The sequence below is a fragment of the Heterodontus francisci genome, chromosome 27, assembly GCF_036365525.1.
Source record: "Heterodontus francisci isolate sHetFra1 chromosome 27, sHetFra1.hap1, whole genome shotgun sequence".
Taxonomy (NCBI): Eukaryota; Metazoa; Chordata; class Chondrichthyes; order Heterodontiformes; family Heterodontidae; genus Heterodontus; species Heterodontus francisci.
The window spans coordinates 27,534,770-27,558,054 of NC_090397.1; the positions used below are offsets into that span (position 1 = coordinate 27,534,770).

General features: G+C 40.7%; 1 protein-coding gene across 1 annotated transcript in view; it reads left to right on the forward strand.

Moving 5' to 3' along the window:
• The window catches only part of LOC137384931 (mucin-19-like), a 31,256-nt gene that overhangs the window by 2,358 nt on the left and 5,613 nt on the right, over positions 1-23,285 (forward strand). Inside the window, exons 4-22 of the mRNA XM_068059640.1 lie at positions 1,528-1,648; positions 1,750-1,888; positions 2,024-2,116; positions 2,206-2,278; positions 2,365-2,502; positions 3,573-3,728; positions 6,595-6,689; positions 7,256-7,382; positions 8,236-8,482; positions 8,572-8,630; positions 8,740-8,819; positions 9,179-9,327; positions 9,431-9,569; positions 11,319-11,423; positions 11,540-11,728; positions 18,539-18,778; positions 18,861-19,017; positions 19,848-19,973; positions 20,391-20,532. Of these exons, the coding sequence (XP_067915741.1) occupies positions 1,528-1,648; positions 1,750-1,888; positions 2,024-2,116; positions 2,206-2,278; positions 2,365-2,502; positions 3,573-3,728; positions 6,595-6,689; positions 7,256-7,382; positions 8,236-8,482; positions 8,572-8,630; positions 8,740-8,819; positions 9,179-9,327; positions 9,431-9,569; positions 11,319-11,423; positions 11,540-11,728; positions 18,539-18,778; positions 18,861-19,017; positions 19,848-19,973; positions 20,391-20,532 (2,575 nt within the window). The remainder of the gene's footprint in view (positions 1-1,527; positions 1,649-1,749; positions 1,889-2,023; positions 2,117-2,205; positions 2,279-2,364; positions 2,503-3,572; positions 3,729-6,594; positions 6,690-7,255; positions 7,383-8,235; positions 8,483-8,571; positions 8,631-8,739; positions 8,820-9,178; positions 9,328-9,430; positions 9,570-11,318; positions 11,424-11,539; positions 11,729-18,538; positions 18,779-18,860; positions 19,018-19,847; positions 19,974-20,390; positions 20,533-23,285) is intronic.

Here is a 23,285-nt window from a genome sequence, read left to right on the forward strand (position 1 = left end):
GTCCCTTGACATCCAGGAGTTTGTTTCTGATTTCTCTTTTTGAATGATTTGTCGAGGCGAAACACATTCGTCGGGCTGACATTTAAACTCCCGATCCTAAGCGCGGCAACTCATTTAAATAGCCAGGGCTGCCTGCACCCCCCCACCCCGATCAGGTGGAGGTGGTGGGATGGCCGTCCCCAGCAATGGCGTCAGCTGCCTGTGCGCAGTCACTGACACGATTTTTAAAGGGTTTTGAGCCCTACCGTTAAATTTAAATATTTAAAGAAACAGTGAGTAAAAAAAATACATAAATTTTCCCCTCTCCCACCCCCAATAACCATAAAATTAATTACTTGCCCTCTCTCCCCCCAAAACACTTACCTTGTCCACCTGGCTTTCTCTCCCAAAGTGCATAAACTTTAACCTAAAACCCTTCCCACCATCCCCTACACCAATGATGTTACTTTGACACCGTACCCTCGCCCCCCGTCACTGAGAAACTTCCCCCCTTACCCCACCCAACCAGTGTTCTGCCTCATTTCCCTGGACTGGGATCCGAAAGTACGGGAGTGCCGGCCAGCAGTAGGAAGATTGCACCGAGACAGATAGCGGAAATGTAAGTCTAATTAATATACTCATTTACATTAATTTAACTATGCAAATGGTAGTACCATCGCCGAGCGGTGAGGATGCTGCCACGTGGCCTCACCGCCGACAGCAATATTGGGCCAGGCCCTCCTGGTGTTGGGGTGCGTGGTGGCCCTCTCTCAGAGGCATTTTCCAGCCCCCCTCGCCACAAACCCCACATCGGCAGGTCTGTAAAATTAAAGGGTCAAAGTGACCATTGCCGGGATGGCCAGCCCGCCCCCTCCACATGATCGCAGGAGGGGAGGCCACACCGGCTATTTAAATAAGCTGCCACGCTTAGGATCACAGTGGCTCTGCGATGTGTTTTTTTTGGGTTTTTTGACATTGCTTTCACAGATTTCAGCAGCAGGAGTATAAATTTCAGCCCATTGTTTAACACAGTTGTACTGTGATTAAGTACAACAAAGAGATTTCCTTTATAAAACTTTCAAAGGACTGAATCAAGTTTACAATAGACAATTTTCAGACAATTTATGTTGTTTTCAGGATGATGCAATGTATATCCCCTTTAAGGGCACAAAATTCTCGTGTTACAGGTGAAACTTTATAAGTAACAACAATCAGTCGTCCAATTCTGGTTAGATTTGTTGAAGCTAGCATTAGATATTAAAAGATTTGAACTGGAACTAAGTATTTTGGGAAATGGGAACAGGTGATGGGAGTGTGCAGTCCTCCAACAATGTTGTTTTCTTTTACATCTTTGTGGGTTCAATTAATTTGGTAATTCCATATTGTGTGTGCCTGAAGATTTCCCACTTCAATTTGGGGTTAATTATCCTTCAAAGAAACATTGTCAGAAAGAAACTCAAAATAGGTTGGATATCTCCAGATAAAAGTCATGTGCTTTTGTTTTGCTATGAACAGATGTACTTAGGTATTTATTTTATTGTACTTCAGGGACTGTCCTTGATAACATAAGAGGTGACAACAAATGCATCAAACAACTGGCCTGTCCTTGTGAATATGATGGAACAGTATATACCACTGGGCAAAAGAGGAACACTTTCTGCCAGTCATGGTAATGATTACCAGTTCAAGTCATACACACGTCAATAAATTCATGTTGAAAACCTATCACCAAAAATACCTTGTTATAAATGTATTTCCTTATGCTTTTAGCACCTGCCAAAGTGGAATGTGGGAGTGCTCTGATCTTAACTGCCCTGAAATATGCAAAATTGAAGAAGGAACTCATATCACAACATTTGATAGCAGATACTATAATTTGATCGGTGACTGCTCATACTACGCGATTGTTGTACGTGAGCTTTTGCTGATCAGCTGTTTTTAATTGTTGCTATTTAGTTTTTCAAAGAAGTACTTTGCTCTAATTTTATACCCCTTTCCTGTCAAAAACATTTCTGAGTTGTGCATTTTAAATTGTTTTTCACAGACGAAAGACTGGTCAATAAAAATTGAAATGCATCCGTGTCAAGCAGCATACGAACAGACATGTTTGTTGCAAGTTACATACACAAAGTTTCAGGTAATTTTTTGATATTATTCATTTATGCACTTTCTGTTCCAGATTTGTTTTGTTTCCTAAATACTATAATGTGGGTTTTTTCATTCTAGGACACCTACATATTCAGTAATGATGGCACTGTTGAGTATAATGGAAATATAATACTAATTCCTCTAGTAAATGGTAAATCACTTTTCAATCAACCAACCTATTAAACATTCAAACAAACAATGGTTAAAATGAAGTTAACCTGACTTCATTTTTTACAGGTGAAATAACAATATTTCAAAAGTCTTCAATGTTCCTTCAAGTATCAATGAAGTCTGGGTTGAAAATGCAAATACAGATATCTCCCATCATGCAGCTTTACATCTCACTGCCCAAAAGTGCCAAGGGAAGCACAAAAGGTACAACTAATGGTGCACTTCAGTGGGAACAACAATTATTCCATTAATTGCATGATCAGTGCATTAAACTTGCACTGTCTTTTCTAAATAAGTGAAAAAAGTGGACTGTTTCTGAATCTGCTTGATGGTGTTCAGTCCTTTCTTTGTCCTTTATAGCTTCAAGAGGTAATGCAGCAATCCTATTCTTCAGTTAAAGAGTTCATCAACTTCCCTCATTTCCTTAGTTTATTGGTTTGTTTCATTGACCTTGTGCACAGGCTGAAGAATGAGAAACAATGAAACCAATGAGTAGGATTACTGAAGCGACAGTATCTCATCCATGTGACAAGTGTGGTTGTTGCCTACTAGTACACCCCAGAATATAAGGCATTTGTCAATGAAATTGTGAAGTTTCATATTTACTAGAAAAATAGCTTCAAATTTCATCATACATGTCTTTACATTAGCTCCATTAAAGGCTGCTGTAGTAATGAATTGAATTCCCTCTAGCTGATACAGACAGTATGCACATTCAGCAGAAAATACTTTGACTATGCACATCAGTATCACTCTTCAAACCCAAGCGCCAGTCGCTTTTGTAAAACCTCTCCTCGAACTGCATTAAAACTTCTGTTAGAATAAGACTTGGAATTATTCCCCCAACCTCTTCATGTTGGCAATGACTGTAATATATATTGTGAGCTAGATTAATCTCACGGGGTAAAAGGTATCATTAAAGATCCCAACAACAGACTGGGGATCATATGAACCTGGTCCACCTGTCAGGAAGCTGATGTGATTGGGTGGAATGCTGGTTTTTACATTTTGTCCAATAGTCTTGCTCCAATGACTTCATTGGAGAGTAAAATCGGTTGGGTGTAAAATCAACATTGCACCTGATCCCATCAATTTCACAAATGGCAGGTTGGGTTAAAATTGCCTGTTTAGAGAAAACAAAGACATTTTTGTGTAACATTTTAAAGAATTGTGGATTATTAATAAGATTAACTCAATTTTATTCATCCATCAGAACAAGTTACATTTGAACATAACTGCTCTCTGGTGATGACCTGTACTGTTCTTTCCCCCAGGTTTATGTGGCACATTCAATGACAATGCAAATGATGACTTTCTATCTGCACACGGCATAGTGGAGTTCACACATGTTGCTTTTTCTGACTCTTGGAGAGACAGTGATGAATGTCCTTCATCAAAAGTGAATCCTACCTGTATTAGTTCAGAAAATGGTAATTATGAATAGAATATTCCTCATGATGGTCAAAATGGTTTCTTTTTCCCTATGAAGGCTTTGAATCCTCATCTGGCCAGAGTTCAGTATACTTATGAACAGCAGCCCCTCTCCCATCCGCACAATCCCCCTCCCCTTGCCGTCCCACTCAGCATCTGCATTATTCTGGTTGCTTTTATGTACATCTTTACAATCTGAGTTTTGGATTGGCTAAAGACCTGTTTGCTCCAATCATCAAAATTGATGCTGGGATGCCAAAAACAAACGCTAAAAATAAATTGCCAGGATAACCAAAATAATGTTATTTAGAAAAAAATATATTAAAATAAAAGACATTGAGAGAATAGGGCTGAGAAGAGAATAGGAGGAAAAGGTATTGTGATGGAAGCAAAGCTATTGTTCTGTGTCAAGTAGATGATTATAGGCATACAGGATAAATATGGTTTTGAAATAACTAGAGTTAAAATGGAAATTGTCTTTCCATAATAGCTCCCAGGTGAAGGCTGGACAGCAGCTTTCTACATACTCGAGACAGTTTCTATGATCTACAGATTAGACAAAATACATAAGTTTTGTTATGGTCAAAATGGATGTCAATTGTGTCTCATCAACTGATGGTATTGCAAAGGATATATCATCGTGTTCCTGAACCAATTTATTTGAAGGCTGTTTATTTCAGGGGCTTGTGGTTCTGGGAATATTTTTTGCAGTCTTTCCTCAACATCTTTATTTCAGGCTTCATTTTCTGGTAGTGGAACTTATACTGCATGGGCTGGTATAATAGTAGGGGAAATCTATTCGAACTCTTTCCGCCAAAACTCTTGCAGATTATCAGATTGTGCAAGAAATATTTTCTGAAGAAGATATATTCAATTCGTGCAGATTGATCTATATTTATTTTTCAAAGTATTTTCATTACCTGTAATTTCTAGAAGGCAAATTGATGAACACTAGTGAAATGAGGCCAAATATAACCAAAAATGCATGTTAACTTTACATGAATTATGCAAACAAACAGAATATTCAATCCAAATCATTGAAGTTCAATCTAATTCCTATTGCTTCTTGTAATATCACAAATAATAAATTACGCAAGCCATGCCCCAATACAGCCCTAGCTTACATCAATATTTGTTGAACTGACTGGCTCTGATGATAAGAAAAGAGAGATCCCTGAGTGACTTTTAAAACTTTCTGTAGATTATTCCTGTTCCAACTTGACCAGACTTGGGGCTGAATTTTACTCGGGCACTGCGCTTCGCAGCGGCGACCTTTAAACTCGGCGGGGTGCCCACATTTAGTGGCCGCCAAGCAACCCCCGTGATATTTTGCGCGGGGGCTCATTTAAATAGTGGGGGTGGAGCTCCCACCCCCGATGACGTGTACGGGTGACCTCCGTGTCCCTGGCAATGACGTCCGGTGCCACCTGGCAATGACGTCTGGTGCCACCGCACAGGTGCCAGCGCCATTTTTAAAGGGCTTTAAGCCCATACAATTACTTAAAATTTTTAAATGGACAGCAGCATTAAAATTTTATTAAACAATAGAAAATATGCGGATGGCCCTTCCCCAACCCCACAATGGTCATTCCAATGCCTGAAATGACCAATACATTCCTTTCTCCTTACCCGAGCTTTACTCACTAAACTTATAACATTTGGCCTATAACCCCTTCCCACCATCCCCACATCCAATAAAAATTGATTTCCCCACGCCTTCATCCCTCCCACCCTGACATTTTATTACTCCCCCCACCCCCCCCCCCCCCACGAGGTTCTCGCCTCAGAACTCCATGTGGAGGCCAAATGGAGGCTGTAAAATAGACGTGGGACGGCACGTAAGTTCATTTGAATATAATTGATGGCAATTTAAATATTCAGATGAAGGGCCCGCCGCTAGGCGGCCTGGGGGCAGCACCAAGGGGGGCCGCTCCCCACAACATTTTACCAGCCCCCGTGCCACAACCAGCAGCATCAGGGGGCCGGTAAAGTTCAGCCCTATGGGACGAACATATGCAGTCTGTGTGTAAGTGATTGTTTAGTTGAGAAAGCAATGAAAGCTGCCAGTGTCCTCTTGATTTTGTGTCTCCTGCCAGTCACCCCTTGCTGCGTTCAAGCAAATGAAGCAACTCCAACTATATATGTGAATCTTGCTAAAATGTACTAATGACCCCCATTGTCTCAAACTCTGATAGTATATTGGAATACAATTCTGCTGGCCATTTTGTCTAGTCCTAGTTGCTGGGTCGAATGAGCATTCCCAAATGTGTTATGTGGAGTTAATCTTGATGAATACCTCATTTAATAGCAACATCTTAATATTAATTGACCCAGAAAGTAATGTGAAACTCCAACAAGCTTGTTACGGAAGGATAATGCTGGAGCCTCTCTCTACTCAGTTTCACAATTAATGTACAGAATAAAAGGATTTCAAACATGTAGCTCCTCACTCAAAACTTCTGGCAGTCTCAGTAAGTGTCCACCTATATGTGCTCCAGTAAGACCCCAGTTAACACCCTCCACCTGCATATAATTAAACAACTGATACACAATTAACACCTAATAGGCAGGAATTTCGAATTCTGACAGGGTGCTATTTGACTAAGGTATGATAAGTCGGGGCTCTGGAGTATGAAGTGGTGCTGGTAGTCCGATTATTGTGCCAGATTCTGATTCTGCCCTTGCTTGACAAACCAAGATGCACACTGTCAACAGGAGTTACTGCACTAATCAGGAGGGGAATTTTCTGTTTGTTAGTTCAGGAAACCGATCGTATCCTGACTGACACTTTTGCTAAAATCAGGTAAAGCAGCAGAGATCCAATCACTTTATATTTTATATTCATATTTTACATTTTTATTGCAGAAATCTATGCCAAAGAACATTGTGCATATTTAAAAGATCCTGCAGGAGTTTTCTCCAAGTGCCATTCTACAGTGGAGTTTACCAAATATTATGAAGTAAGTCAGAATTCAGTATGAAGTTTTGAAAATGAAAATATGTGATAATCAAACCAACAGGTCAAAGTTTCCTGAGAAATTATGTTTAGTTATACACAGTTTATGTTCACAGTACATTACTGTAATAGGATTTTGTTTAATGTTCCCAAATCCAGGGTAGGCTTCAAATAGCATAGACCTCCAATGGATCTTATCCTCCTTGATGTCGATTTTGAATTGACAGTTGGAATTAAGACAAAAATAACTTATCAGAACTCAAGTAATCATTTCACGTTGTTTGGATGCATAAGTCAGATTGTGCTACCAATCATTCAGATGTGCAAGTTTCCCAACATCTTAATAATACAATCTTAGGCTATTAGGTCAGAATTTAAAGTTGCATTTGCTTAATGATACCAGGAAAGTTATAGTGTGTTGGTAGGTTTCTGTTTCTGGAAATGTATTAATCAATTTAAATAAGAATGATTGATTGTTTCTCTCTATAGTTTTTAAAGTCATGATGATATTCACTACAGATGTTTAAAAGCAGACTTTCATAACATTGTATTTTTTGTTGTGTATTTTAGATGTGCAAAGTTGCCTCATGTAACTGTGAGAAGATCGATGACTGCATATGTGCTGCATTGCAAGCATATTCTCATGCTTGTGCTGCAAAGGGCATCATTGTGAACCAATGGAGAAGATCAATTTGCAGTATGTGATTTGTAGTCACATTTTATGTTATAATCGCAGAATAAAAATGACAGATGAGCATTAGGAACAAGAATATGTCATTCAGCCCCTCAGGCCTGCTCCATCATTCAATTAGACAGTGCTAGATCTGCACCTTGACTCAATTTTCCTGACTTTACTCCATTTAACTGTGCTGCCCTAATTCTGATCTCTTGAGCATTCCCGAATTTAATTGCTCCACTATTAATGGCAATGCCTTCAGCTGCCAAGATCCTAAGCTTTGGAACTCCCTCCCTTCCTCATTGACCAAGCTTTTAGCCATCTAGCCTAATAACTCCTTATGTGGCTCTGTATTAAATTGTGCTTTATAATGCTACTGTGAAGTGCCTTGGAATCTTTTATTACATATGTACCCTTGAGAAGAGACTAAGAAAAGACTGATAGAAGTTTTAAAGTGTTATCTGGGGCTTCAATAGCTTGGAAACAGCGACCTTTTGCTGCTGCATATAGAATTTCAGAGCTAGGAGCAAAGAGTTAAAATAAGTAGGTTGGACCACTATTAAAATAATGGAGGATTGTCATATAAAAGTTAATACTTTCTTCTCCAAAATGCTGTGGGTTTGGGATAGTTGGAGCTTTCAAGACTGAGATTGATAGATTTTTGTTAGGTAGCAACAACAACAACTTTTATTTATACAGTGTCTTTAATGTCATAAAATATACCAAGGCACTTCACAATAGCATTATAAAGCAAAATTTAATACCAAGCCAATTATAAAATACTTTGATTAATTTGCAATGCATTTATCAGGTTTCAAATATCCTTAGGACTTTTGTGTAAACTAAAATGGCTGAGGTGATTTTTTTTTTTTAGGTGTAACTTGCCCCAGCACTCAGGTTTTTGAGTATGGTATGACAGCCTGTAACCGTACCTGCAGATTCCTGTCAAAACCTGATTTCACATGTGGAGTTCAAGATGTTCCAGTGGATGGTTGTGGCTGCCCTGAGGGAAAGTACATGAATGACAAAGGAGCCTGCATAAGCAGATCAGAATGCCCGTGTTATGTTGGTAGTTTGATTGTGCAAAAAGGCGAGCCTCTTTCTACACATGGAGTTTCATGGTGAGTATTTTTATTTTGCTCGGCACAATTTGAATCAAACAATTAAATGCAGGCAAATGTAAAATTATTAAGTGTGATTTTTCTCTCAGTTTCTGTCGGAATGGTGTTCCTGACTGCCCTGATAACATTCGCCCAACTGTCCCACAAGGTAAACAATTTTTCAATCTCTATTAAAGCCAATGAGACACAAAATTTAAATATAGAATCAAATTAATAAATAATAATTGTCTTAAGATAAGTACTATGCTTTTCTTTAGATTGCCAAGGAAAACTATTTTCAGACTGTAGTACTACTGGTGCATGTAAAAAGACATGTGAAACTCTAGGAAAACCATGTGTAAGTGACCATATACCTATACTGTTCTGGTGTTCATATGTCCTGGTTTATAGACCAGTGACTTGAGCAATTCCTCAAGGCATTCTGTTTAACGAGATTAACTATATCCTGCATGAAATGATCCATTCTAGGTGCAACGCCATTGTAAACCATACTCTGTGGCTTCCAATTAAATATATAACACGAGCAAGCAAGAGTGTGGTTCTATGCAATCACAGTTTGTAGATTTTTTTACACAACTAATAATGGAGATGTGGTGTAAGAGTTTAACAATGTGATGGTTAATCCATATATGCTGTACATCAGTAAGTTTTATCACCAATACTGCCAATTGTTAAAGTATTTTCTCTTTTATAAAGCTAAATTCTTGTGTCCCTGGCTGTGTGTGTCCTGACGGTCTGGTGGAAGATTTCAATGGAAAATGCATTAAAGAAGAACAGTGTCCTTGTATGTTTGGTGGTGAAATCTTTGGTTCTGGAGAGACAACCAAAAGTGGCTGCAATGACTGGTGAGCTTACACAAATGCTAAAATTAATAATACTACAAAAACAATACAATACTAACCACACAAAATTGGAGAAAAATATTAATGTGCCCTCTTTATATTTTAGTACATGCCAAAGTGGATCATGGGTCTGTACAGAAAAGTTATGTCCAAAGACATGCCTAGTTTATGGAGATGGTCATTATGTAACTTTTGATGGAAAAAGATACAGCTATGATGGCAACTGTGAATATATCTTTGTTGAAGTAAGTTATAGTGGACACCGCCGACTTGCTAGGGTGAAATTTCAATGTGTCTTCTCTGGTACTTCACCCAACTGGCTGTTATTCATTTGCAAACCTTGATAGTCTGTGTGACCACTATGGTGTTATATTTGAGTTCAATCCTGTCTTCAGCTGATGTTCCTACATGCCCATTTCCAGCAGACATTACAGTGTGGTAATCCTGCCTGGAAATGCTTAGTCATGCCCCTAAACTGCTGCTGCGGTGTAAATGGCACAGACAGACAAAGCTTAACAAAAATCTATAAATCAGATCTTTTAAAGTGAAAGTAGTTCTTCAGCAAACATATTGGTGATTTTTAAGGTGTTGGCTACCACTTGGTGCTTCGGGCCCCAAGATCTCTCAATACAGCCTTGTCTCTTCCCCTTCCTATGTTCTTATATCTACTTGAGAACAGTGTAACAAAAACAAAAACAGAGGGCCTTTAACCCAATACAATGTCCCAAAGCACTTAACAGGAGTATTATAAAGCAAAATTTGTCACTGTGTCACATAAGGAAATATTAGGACTGGTGATCAAAATCTTGGTCAAAGAGATAGATTTTAAGGAGCATCTTAAAGAAGAAAAGAGAGATAGGGAGGCGGAGGGGTTGAGGGAGGGAATTCCAGAATTTAGGGCTTTGCAGCTGAAAGCATAAGATGCTCAAGAGGCCAGAATTAGAGGAGTGCAGATATCTCAGAGAGTTGTGTGGCTGGAGGAGGAAATAGCGAGTGATGAGGCCATGGAGGGATTTGAGAATGAGGATGAGAATTTTTAAATTGAGGCATGGCTTAACCAAATGCTAATTTAGGTCAACAAGCACAGAGTTTTATGTTGCGAGGTTTGGTGGAAGTTGGGACACAGGCAGCAAAATTTTGGGTGAACTAAATGTTTGCGGAGGGTAGGTTGGCCTGCAGTGTGTTGGAATAGTCACGTCTAGAGGTAACAAAGGCATGAATGAGGGTATCAGCAATAGATGAGCCGAGACAGGGCTGAGTCAGGCGATGTTACGGAGGTTGAAGTAGGTAGTCTTAGTGATGGTGCGGATATGTAGATGGAAGCTCATCTCAGGGTCAAATATGACACCAAGACTGCGAACAGACTGGTTCGGCCTCAGACATTCGCCAGGGAGAGGGATGGAGTCTATGGCTAGGGAGTGGAATTTGTAAATGGGACTGAAGACAATGGCTTTGATATTTTCAACAATTAACTGGAAGAAACTTCTGTCCATTCAGTATTGGATGTCAGACAAGCAGTCTGATAACTTAGAGACAGTGGAAGGGTTGAGAGAGGTGATGGTGAAGTAGAGCTGAGTGTCATCAGCATGCACCTGGAAGCTGATTCTGTGGGCTGAATTTTACCATGGACGTCGGGACCCTGACATCAGAACCCGCACTGAGCAGGGGAGGCTCAGTAATCTTCCCAGAGATGGCCTCCGAATTACTGCCTCCGGGCTCACCATCCAATTACGGACGGCAGGTCGAAGTCACTGAGGGGCAGCATGTAGATGAGAAATAGGAGGGAGTCAAAGATGGATCCGTGGGGTCATGAGACGCAACGAGATGGGAGCAGGAAGAGAAAGCTTTGTAGGAGATTCTCTGGCTACGGTTAGATAGATAAGAATCAGTGTAGTCAAGAATGTGTTTCTTCTGTTGACAAGCTACAAATTAGACTGGAATTGTTCAGTTGGCAGAGTCATGGCACAAATTCACTCAAGTTATTTTAACTTTAGGATCAATGTCAAGGAGAAATTGGTACATTTCAAATACTAACCGAGAGTGTTCCCTGCTGTGAAAATGGGGTGACATGTTCAAGAAATATCAGAATTTTATTTGAGGTATGTGTTTTGATTTTTAACTATTTAAAGGTTTCTATTTGGTATTTAATAGAAGGCCTAATCTGAAATTATTATGCATGTTATAAACTGTTTTATTTTCAAATGTGTTCTTACAGGATAAAGAACTAATTCTCTTGAGCGGGAGTGGAGTGACCGAAGTGTCTCTTGTTCAAAACCAGTGCACAGATAAATGCTATTCGCTTCACACTGTTGGCCTCTATTTAATCCTGACATTTACTAATGGAATCACTCTGATATGGGACAAACGTACAAGACTTTCAATCATACTAGATCCAAGATGGAAGGTAAGTGGGGTTTGGAAATTAAGACCTTTCCCTCACATCTGTTTATCAATAGAGGAAACAAAATCAGAAATTGTAATTAACTATGAAGCCTGACTGATTAAAGTAACAGAAGTAGTTTGTGATATGTGTCTATCTAAAGTTACAGAACACAGTGAAAAAATATAAGGAAAGATGGAAATATTTCTGAACAGTCTGCTAGAGTTGACCATACAAAGGTAGGGAGAAAAGTAAGTTGTGAGGAGGACACAAAGGGCTGAATTTTATTCGGGCACCACACTCCATAGAGGCGCTCTTTAAACTCAGCGCGGTGCCCGCAGTCAGCGGTCACCGATGAGCCCCTACGATATTTCACGAGGGGGCTCATTTAAATAGAGGGGGCGGAGCGGCCGCTCTGATGACGTAAGGATTCGGTGGCCACATCCCCAGCAATGGCATCCGGCACCACCATGCGGACGCCGGCGCCATTTTTAAAGGGCGTCAAACCCTTCACTAACATTTCAAAATTTAAAGGTCCCGATCTCCAGGAAATGAAAATAACTTTAAATTTCAACTCTAAATCCCATCTCCCATCCCGCAATGGGTAATTTATATATTAATTACCCTCTCCCCCCATAATAAACTTGTATTAGTATCCAGAACCTCCCCTCCCAAGATTAGTTCCCTTTGACCCTCAACCCCTCCCCACCATCCGCACATCCATTAAAATTGATTTCGCCACTCCTTCACCCCTCCTGCCCAGAAAATTCTATTGCTCCCCCCTCCCCACCAGGTTCTCACCCGGAACTCCATGCGGGGTTCCGAAGGCGTGCAGAGCACAAACGGTGGCCGTAATATTGGAGTGGGACAGCTGCCGCCTGCAGGTAAGTTTGTTTAGATATTTTACAAGTTAATCTACATATGCTGATGAAGAGCCCACTGCCAGGTGGCGGGGGTTGGTGGGGGGTGCCACATCGAGGTCCCACCACCACCGGTAATATGCTGTGAGCCCTTCTCGATGTCGCGGGTCGAGGAGGACCTCTTCCCGTGGCATTTACCAGCTCCTGCACTGCAACCCACAGTGTCGAGGCACCGGTAAAATTCAGCCCAAAGTGTCTGCAAAGGGATATAGAAAGCTTAAGTGAGTGAGAAAAAAATTGGCAGGTGGAGTATAATGTGGGAAAATCTGAGGCTGTCCACTTTGGCAGGAAGAATAGAAAAGCTGAATATTATTTACATGGAGCGAGACTGCAGAATATTACAGTACATAGGGATCTGGGTGTCCTTGTATATGAATCACAAAAAGTTAGCATGCAGGTACAACAAGTAATTAGGAACACAACTGTAATCTTGGCCTTTATTGCAAGAGGGAATGGAGTATAAAAGTAGGGAAGTTTTGCTACAACTATACAGGGCATTGGTGATACCACACCTAGAGTGCTGTGTACAGTTTTGGTCTCCTTACGTAAGGAGGGATGTACTTGCATTGGAAGCAGTTCAGAGAAGGTTCACTAGGCTGATTCCTGGGATGAAGGGATTGTCTTATGAGGAAAGGTTGAGCAGGTTGGGCCTATACTCATTGGAGTTTAGAAGAATGAGAGGTGATCTTATTGAAACATATGATTCTCAGAGAGCTTGACAGGGTAGATGCTGAGACGATGTTTCCCCTCGTGGAGGAATCTAGAACTGGGGGCATAGTTTAAAAATAAGGGATCTCTCATTTAAGATTGAGATAAAAAGGAATTTTTTCTCTCAGAGGACAGTTAATCTTTGGAATTTTCTTCACCAGCCTACTCCTGCTCCTATTCCTTATGATCTAATAGGATCAGGCCAAAGTTTGTGGGGACAGGGAAGAAACACTATCGGAAATATTACAGCATAGGGTTGATAATAATAGTGAGCTGGAACCAAGTTATTGAATATTAATTAAATATTAATTAATGGGCTGAATGGCCTATTCCTCCTCCTATGTTCCTAATTTAGTTTTTAGTAATTTAGGGGCTCAGTTGGTAGCACTGTCACCTCTGTGTCATAAGGTTTTGGGTTCAAGACCCACTCCAGGACTTGAGCACAGAAATCTAGGCTGACACTCCAGCACTGAGGGAGTGCTGCACTGTCAGAAGTGCCATCTTTCAGAAGAGATGTTAAACTGAGATCCAGTCTGCTTTCTCAGGTGAATATAAAAGATCTCATGGCACTATTTCAAAGAACAGCAGGAGAGTTAACCTGGGAGTGCTGACCACCATTTACCCCTTAGTCAACATCACAAAAACATATTATCAGGTCATTATCACATTGGTGTTTGTGGGCTCCTGCTCTGTGCAAATTGGCTGCTGCGTTTCCTACATTACAACAGGGACTACACGTCAATAAAGTACTTCAGTGGGTGTAAAGTGCTTTGGGATGTCTACAAAGAACAAAGAACAACAAAGAACAGTACAGCACAGGAACAGGCCATTCGGCCCTCCAAGCCTGCGCCGATCTTGATGCCTGCCTCAACTAACACCTTCTGCACTTCCGGGGCCCATATCCCTCTATTCCCTTCCTATGCATGTATTTGTCAAGATGTCTCTTAAACATCGCTATCGTATCTGCTTCCACCACCTCCCCTGGCAGCAAGTTTACTCAGAGGGTTGTGAATCTTTGGAATTCTCTACCCCAGAGGGCTGTGAAAGCTCAGTCATTGAGTATGTTTAAAGCAGAGATTGACAGATTTCTAAATACCAATGACATAAGGAGATATGCAGATAGTGTGGGAAAAAGGCATTGAAGTGGATGATCTGCCATGATTGTGTTGAATGGCCTACTCCTGCTCCAATGTTCCTATAAGATCATAGATCTGAAACATTAACTCTCTCTCCATCGATGCTGCCAGACCTGCTGAGTATTTCCAGCATTTTCTGTTTTTGTTTTGGGTTAGGAAAGGTTAATCCTGAGGATTACTTGCAAGTTAAATTATGATTGAAGGATAATGGGACATCGGACCAGAGTGATAAAATTCCAAATGATCCATTATCATTGAAGATCACCATCAGGCATTCTTTCCAATCCTATTCACTATCCAAACAATTTCTGGAAAATTATCTTTTCCCATTAAAACTAGCACTTGCAGTTCCTATACCTCCACCCTCCGCATGAACCTATACTATTTCAATGTAGTTCAATCCCTAGGTACAACAACAACTTATATTTATATAGCACCTTTAGCATTATTAAACATCCCAAGGAGCTTTACAGGAGCATTATAAAACAAAGTATAACATTTAAGAAGTATTTAGATGAGCACTTAAAATGTCATAGCTTGTCACGGGCCAAGTGCTGGAAAATGGGATTAGAATAGATAGGTGCTTGATGGTCAACACAGACACGATGGGCTGAAGGTCCTGTTTCTGTGCTGTATAACTCTATGACTGAGCCACAAAAGGAAATATTCGGTCAGATGGCCAAAAGCTTGGTCAAACTGGTAGGTTTTAAGGAGTGTCTTGAAGGAGGAAAGCAAGATGGAGAGGTGTAGAGGTGTAGAGAGGGTATTCCAGAGTTTGGGGCCTAGGCAACTGAAGGCACGGTCACCAATGGCAGAGCGATTAAATGAACAAATGAACAGACTATCATCCAAATGGAAAAAGGCATGCTCGCAGGGAGAATGAATCAGAAAGGGCAATATAGCCCCAGATTTTCCAACTTGCACTCTGAGCTGGGAGGATGGAACCTTGGAATTATTCCTACAATCTCTAAGAATGTGGCACCATACTCAAACTAAAATGGTCACGTGGTGCTCTACTGCTGCTTTAGATATATAGCATATTTCAGACACATACTGCATTTTTGAATGGAGGTAGCAGTGATGAATCAAGTTAATAAGAACGTAAAGACATAAAAACAGGGCCTTTACATTCTACCAGCTCAGGAAAATAAGCGAATGGGGGCAGAGACATGTTGAGGTTGCTCTCCAGTCAAAGAATGAGGAGGGCCATAACTACTGTAGATAATGTAACAACCATTGTCCATAAATTTTCACAAAGAAAACAGCACACAATGTGACTGGCAAAAGAACCAAAGATGACATGAGGGAGAACGATTTTGCACAGCGAGTGGTTACTTTCTGGAAAGTTCTGCAATTATGCAATTCAGGACAAGACCAAGCACTGTAACTGTCTTCAAAATACATAAGCAGGTTCAAATGAGTTTAACACAATTATGAAAAATAATTACATAGCAAGTCACACCAGTGACAGCCCTTCAGGTTCCTTTCCTGAATCGTCATTTGGATGTGGTGGGCCAGCAAATGGGTGGCTGGCAGCCTACCCTGCTAGACCACAGATGTCGCAGTCAGCTTGTATTACAGAGGAAAATCCTTCCAATATTTGCACTGTATCAAGAAACAGGAATCAAAAATAAACTCTTCCCTTCCTATTTGTTATCAACCTCATTAGAGTGATGCTAGTGGTTGTGAAAGGTGCTTTAAAAATGCAAGTCTTTCTTTTATTTTTTAGTTATTGAACTACAATTCAGCATTGTAACATTTTAGGCTGGGCAATATTTATCCATTTATATGTGGAGAAACAATATTAAAGGATAAAAGGAAAAGGCAGCAGCAGGGTAATATTTACTCATTTATATATGGGTGGGGAGTGGCAAAATTTAACAGTAGAAGAAAAGCTGGCAGAAAGGTGACTATACAAAGCAGAGTTGGCCCTGGGGCTGAAGGTGAGGATGACATGTTTTTACAATTCTTTTGATGAGTAAGAATTGGGAGTCGTTGGACTGGCAGTGAGCAGTGGGAACCTGAGGCTGGCAGGTGATCCAGAATGCTACTGGAGGCCAAGGTGGGAAACAGCCTGATCAAAGGCAAGTAACTTGAGCTAGGCCTGAGGCCAAGACAACCACAGAGTGGGAATGATAAACAGATCCATTATTTGTAGGTGGAGACTATGTTGTCCAACATCTCCAAAGAACCATTATGTAAATATATTGATAGGAACAGTTTTACATAACGAGTTAAGTTGCATACCTGAAAGCAAGAAAACAAGATGACAAATCAAATTGAGAGGGGCACTTTCAGAAACTTACCCCCATGCTGTCAACTGTTGGCAAGAGTCTGCAATTACATACTTGCCAGGCAACTGTTCAGAATACAGGTTTTGAATTATAAAGGTTGGTATCATACAGTTTCAATGTGAAATGCTGGCTTAAAACACTGACATTAAATCATGACAATGGGCAAGATTTTATTCTGCCTTTGGAGACGGGCATAGAGGTGGGGGGAGGGGGGGAACAAAATGGCAGGGGGTGCTGTTCCCGATGTTGCCTAGGCCCCCTGCTATTTTGTTTGGGACGGGGTCCCAGGCCAATTGAGGCCTTTAAGTGGTCAATTAATGGCCACTTAAGGACCTCTTCCCACCTCCAACTCAATTTTATTGGTGGAGGGGCCTGCCGCCATGGGGAGATGCTACCACGTAAAGCCTGGCGGCCTCCTAGCAGGGTTGGTGGGATCCCTCCTTTGGGGGCAATCCAGGGCCCCCAAAGGGACTCCACAGGGTGGTACTTGCTGCCCCCCTAGGAAGACCCCCCAACCCTCACCAACCCATTCCCCCCCACCCCCACCGCATCACCGGGGCCTGCCTGAATGTCCCTGGCAGCCACAACCCCACTCACATCTCCCGGGGTGTTCTCCTCTCTTTGGTACTGCAGGGCAAGGCCTCCTGCGGTAACGCAAGTGGCCACTGCTCTCAGTGGTGCTGCTGGTCTTCTAATTCACCGGCAGCTTGTGGATGCGGGAGCACATCTCTTAAAGGGACAGCATCCCTGACAGCAGGCAGTTAATTGTCTGCCTGCTGTTAAATTGCTGTGGGGGTCTGATGGAGGGCTGAGGCGGGTTCTCTCCGAGCCTTCCAGCCCGCCACCAGGACCCCCGTCACCAGAATAAAATGTGACCCGAAATGTCAGTTGAGTCAGTTGAAGGGTTAAGGGAATGGTTAGATGCTGATAATTGATAGGATAATTCGATCAAGGTATGCAGGTGCAAATCATTATCCATTTTAAAGTTATATATTTATCCTTATATTTCTATTTTACATTCCTATGTTCACATTTATAGTGGAAACTGCTTGTATGATGTTGTAATGCTGCATTTATGAGGAAAGCTACTCCGCCTGTATATTTATTAATCCACCCAGAAACATCCTACTGTCCCCGGCTTGCAACATCCAGTTGTTCCTTGAACACATCCGGAGATTTCACTAGCATCAATCTGTCAGGAAGTTGATTCCATGTACTGGTTGCTCTCATGAAGAAAGAAAGAACTTGCATTTCTCTAGCACGTTTCACAACCTCAGACCACTCGAAAGTGCTTTGCGGCCAATGAAGTACTTTTTGAAGTGTAGTCACTGTTGTAATATAAGATCTTCTTGATGCTCCATCTGCTCCAAGCCAGTGGTATTCGTTGGAGCAAATGGAAGCTCTGGTCCCAAAACAAGGCTGTGTTTCAAGTCCAGGACTGGGCATAGCTGGGTCTCTGTGGCGTTTGCGTCCATTCCAGGGAACGCCCATCAGAATTGTAGTGGGATTCAGCTGGCAGAATTGATCAATTCCCGGATCAGAGTTCTGATGAAAGGTCACAGACTCCGTTTCTCTCTCCACAGATGCTGCCAGGCCTACTGTGTATTTCCAGCACTTTCCCTTCTCATTTCAGAGTTCCGGCATCTGCAGTATTTTGCTGTTATGATCAATTCTGGGGCTTGTGCTCAATCTTGGGTTAACTTGGAAAAAGATATGAAACATGTATTATGCTTTTATATTAATGACCACTGATTTCATTCTCTTTTGCACCTTAAGAATAAAGTTTGTGGCCTTTGTGGAAATTTCAATGATGACATTGAAGACGATTTGACAACAAGAGGGAACTATGTCGTGACCAGCTTTGTGGAGTTCGGGAACAGTTGGAAGACTACACAGTCATGCTCTAATGCAGTAAATCAAACATTCCCTTGTGATAGAAATCCATATTGTTTAGTATGGGCTCAGAAGAGATGCAACATAATTAAAGGCCCAGTCTTTCAAGCTTGCCATAAAAAGGTAAGATGTGAAACAAATATGAAGAGATATAAAACTCTTACAAAGAACCTTTGTGATTTCTGATACTGTGGCACTTTATCAGGTTGACCCAACTCCATTCTATGATGCCTGTGTCCAAGAAGCTTGTGCCTGTGATATGGAGGGAAAATATCTGGGTTTCTGTACTGCTGTAGCAGTGTATGCAGAAGCTTGTAATAAAGCTGATGTTTGTATTCGCTGGCGGACCCCAGAACTATGTCGTAAGTCTAAATTTCTATATTCCTTGCTTTGAAGAATTCAAGTGTTAGCATTCATCGAGCATGTATTTGTTGAGGCATAGTTATACAACACGATGTGCCAAAGAGCAACACTCACTGAGTGTTTAAATTAGATGCTTTTTGCTGTTGTCTGTAGCCCTTTGCCTCAGGATGATCAGTACTTTTGTCACCCCTTTGTGTTCTGGAAACCTTTTTCCATCTAGTCAACCAAAAACAGTTCAGCCTTCCCATGCACTTTTATTGTTAGATTAACCAAACAAAATACGCTTACTCAAAACTTTTCACCGACCAATGTCTCTCTACCCTGGTGGTTTGCACCCCATCTGAAATATTTGGTTTATTTAATGTTCTTGTCTCTTTGCATAATCAGGGACATCTGTAACCACTTACTTACAGTCTAGATGGCTGCCACCATCCCACTCCCCCATACTCCTCCTGTCTGATAATATTGGGTGTGGTTATATACTTCATAACAGCTGTCATTGTCATTGCTGCTACACATTAAATAGCACGAGTATATTTTGTCAGACGATGGTATTGGTCCTCGTGATAATTCTCCTTCGTCTACCTCGTTGCTTTAAGGTCAACCTGATCCTTTGGGAATAGGGAAATAACTTAGTCTGAGTATCAACCATTACTGGGACTCAAACTGTGGCTCAAGCATGAGAGTCCAACAGACCAGGTCAATGATCAACATGTTTAAGATGATAATGCAGTACAGATTTGGCATTGATGATTTAAATTGTGTTTAATTTAGAAACTGAATAGATGACCAATGATCATATTTTAACTGTTTCTGTTTTATGTTGCAGCTGTGTATTGTGACTATTATAACACTCCTGGTGACTGCAGCTGGCATTATCAACCATGTGGAACATTAACAGCAAAAACATGCTCGGACCATTCCATTGGAAAGAAGTTTTCTGCAACTCTTGAAGGTTGTGTTTAGATTATATTCAATCGTATGTTAAGATGTGTTTCCAAAATTAGGTTTCTTGAATTAAATCTGCACCTTTTGATGAAGTTTCATAAAGAACCATGCTTTCTAATGATTAGTGAAACATAAAAGCAGATTTTCTGCTTTTTACAATCCTATCCCATTCACAGACTGGGTGCACAAATGAAGAAATTGCACACCCCGGCAGACACGTGTTTTGTGCTCCAGAATATGCTGGAAATTGTTCTAAGATCTGAGTGTGCTGTTAAAAAAAAGGTTTTCAATGATTTGAATATAAAGCCACAGAAACATTCCAGTGCTAGCAGATGAGATGTACATTTTCTGCTTTTAGTTCAGATGTTCAGCATTCACAGAGTTTCTCTTTATCTCACAGTGATTTTATTTCTCATTGTTTTAGGTTGTTACGCCAAATGCCCAGATAATGCTCCTTATTTGGATGAAAATACAATGAAGTGTGTTATGTTACCTCAGTGCACTTGTTATTATGATGGAAGAATATTGCAACCCCATGAAATAACTTGGAACGACTGTGAAAAATGGTGAAGTATCCATATCAATGCATTTTATTTCTTCGATCACCATTTTCATGTTGAAAACAAAAATTATAATTGTAGTGAAGCTGGGTCTTGAATCCCTTTATGGTTAAATTATTCACTTCTAAATATTGTAAAGAACCATCCTTAATAAGTTAGGTTTCATTCCATTTCCAAGGAAGGAAAGATTTTTCTTATAACCACCACCAAGCCAACTCAAATTCATACATGTTTGTATTTGACATAATGCAGATTTAGATGAATTGTACAAGGAAATTTGATATTGCAATACACTTCAAAAAAACAATTTTATGAATTTCAAATTGATACAATAGCTTGTAAAATAGATATTTTGCTAATTAAAACATAGAATACATCTTATCATAGCCTATCAACTGAACTAATGCCCATCACCCTGGTCTTTGCCCTGGAAAATTGACGTTCAGATCCTTACTCTTATTTTCAAATTCCTCCATGATCTCCCCCATACCTAATTCTGTGATTTCTTTTGGCATGCTATATTTTTGCTTATTTACTGCTCCTCCAACAGCGGCTTACTTGTTCTTCCATGTTCCGTCCACCATTGGTTCGGCAGTTGACCCTTCAGCCACTATGACCCTGCCATCTGAAAGTCCATCTGTCAGCAACCTCATTACCTTTTGGCCTGCATTTAAAAGCCTCCCAAAGACCCTTACCTTTGGCTATGATTTCAGAGCCTGCAAACTTCTCTTTTCCCTTTCTCCTTCCTGCTTAGTGCCCATTTGTTGTCCACCACGCTATACAGCATGCCAAGATGCCCCTCTTAACATGAGGAGCACTTTACATTTGTTTGTTATTGTAATACCTTATTTGCTTTTATTTATAGTATATGCATCGATGGAATCATGAAATGTAACCGTAAGTAACTTTTGTTCTTAGCCTTTAGCCACCAGCCCAAATGTGTAATGGCTATTCGTGTTTTACTGCAGGACAATGCTTGTCCTATTAGTGGTGCAAAATTAAATCGTTCCAACAGCTGTGGTTTATTTAATTTTTATAAAGAAATGTATAAGATCTGAATTTTGAACATAGGTACAAGACACTAGTTCAGCCTCAGCTGGAGTACTGCGTCCAATTCTGGGCGCCGCAGTTGAGGAAAGACATGAGGGCATTGGAGAGAGTACAGAAGATATTCACAAGAATGGTTCCAGGGATGAGGAATTTCAGTTACAAAGATAGATTGGAGAAGTTAGGACTGTTTTTCTTGGAGAAGAGAAGACTGAGAGATGATTTGATAGAGGTATTCAAAATCATTAGGGGTCTGGATAGAGTTAATAGAGAGAAACTGTTCCCACTCGTGAAAGGATCGAGAACGAGAGGGCACCGATTTAAAGTATTTGGTAAGAGAAGCAAAAGTGACATGAGGAAAAACCTTTTCACGCAGAGAGTGGTTAAGGTCTGGAATGCACTGCCTGAGAGTGTGGTGGAGGCAGGTTCAATTGAAGCATTCAATCGGGAATTAGACTGTTAGATGAAACGGAAGATAGTGCAGGGTTCTAAGGAGAAGGCAGGGGAATGGGACTGAAGAAATTGCTCTTTCAGAGAGCCAGTGTGGGCATGATGGGTCAAATGGCCTCCTTCTGCGCTGTAACAATTCTGTGATTCTGTACAAATTAATTCTACTGCAAACCATCAGAGAAAGTTTAGTTGCACAAAATGTGTAGGTATTAAGTCAGTGGGTACAATTTTGAGTCTTGACACTAAAGCGATAGGATCAGAGTCTGGTGAGTATAATGTTACTGATTTCTCACTGGATCAAACTCCTGAGATTTCTCAGGGCTGGCTTTAGTTCTATTCTTCTATTAAGTTCCTGGCCTATGTTTTGGCTCAAAATTACAGAACAAATACTGTGGAGGTTCTCTGTCTTTCCCACCAGAACTTTGACAGAAAATCTGTGAAAAACCTGGAGAAATGGCACAAGTGGTGTTCACACTGTTATTACTAGGGTTTCCATGGCTCTTCTGTTGGAGTTCTGGTGGATGAGTTTCACTACCACTGGGATTGACTATCAATGGTTGACTATCAATGGTTGATGTTAAATGTAAGGTAGTTTTTTAAAACTAATCAAGCATTTCATTGTTCATTAATATTGCTGCTGAACAGTTACTATTTCACTATTGCTTCTGAGGGAGCAGCAGTAAGATGATGACTGCACTCTTCAAATATAATGAATCATTTAAGCTCCTGAGTTCGATGGTTTCTGTTGAGTAGTTTCATTGGTTCTGCCAATCTTCCAACATCTAAAAAGAGTGACCATTCTTTATGTGTGGGCCTTAATGGTGAGTGTAAACTATAGGGATTCGGTTGCCAACCCCCAGAATTGTCCTAGAGTCTCCTGGGTTTGAAGATTATTCTACAGTACATGCCAGGGAACAACCCAGAATACCAATAGTAGGGGACTTTAAAATCATTTTCTTTCAAAGCTTTTGTTTATTAGTTATAAAAATTTTGAAATTGGGAAAGAAAAGGTGTTTGACTGACAGTAAAGAATCATCCAATTGGGTAATGAAGAGCCTGTTTGCTCTTCACTTGATTGTGCCATGAGATCAGACATGTTGGGTGGAAAATTGGGGGGGCATGAGGCCGGGCAGTTGGAGAGAGGAGGTCATACGATGAAACCTTTAGGTTTGCATCAGCCACAAACACACACACATCTTTACTGGGAGTTTTCAGTAATGGTACCTTACTCTTACCCCGCCTCTACCTTTAACCCAGGCATA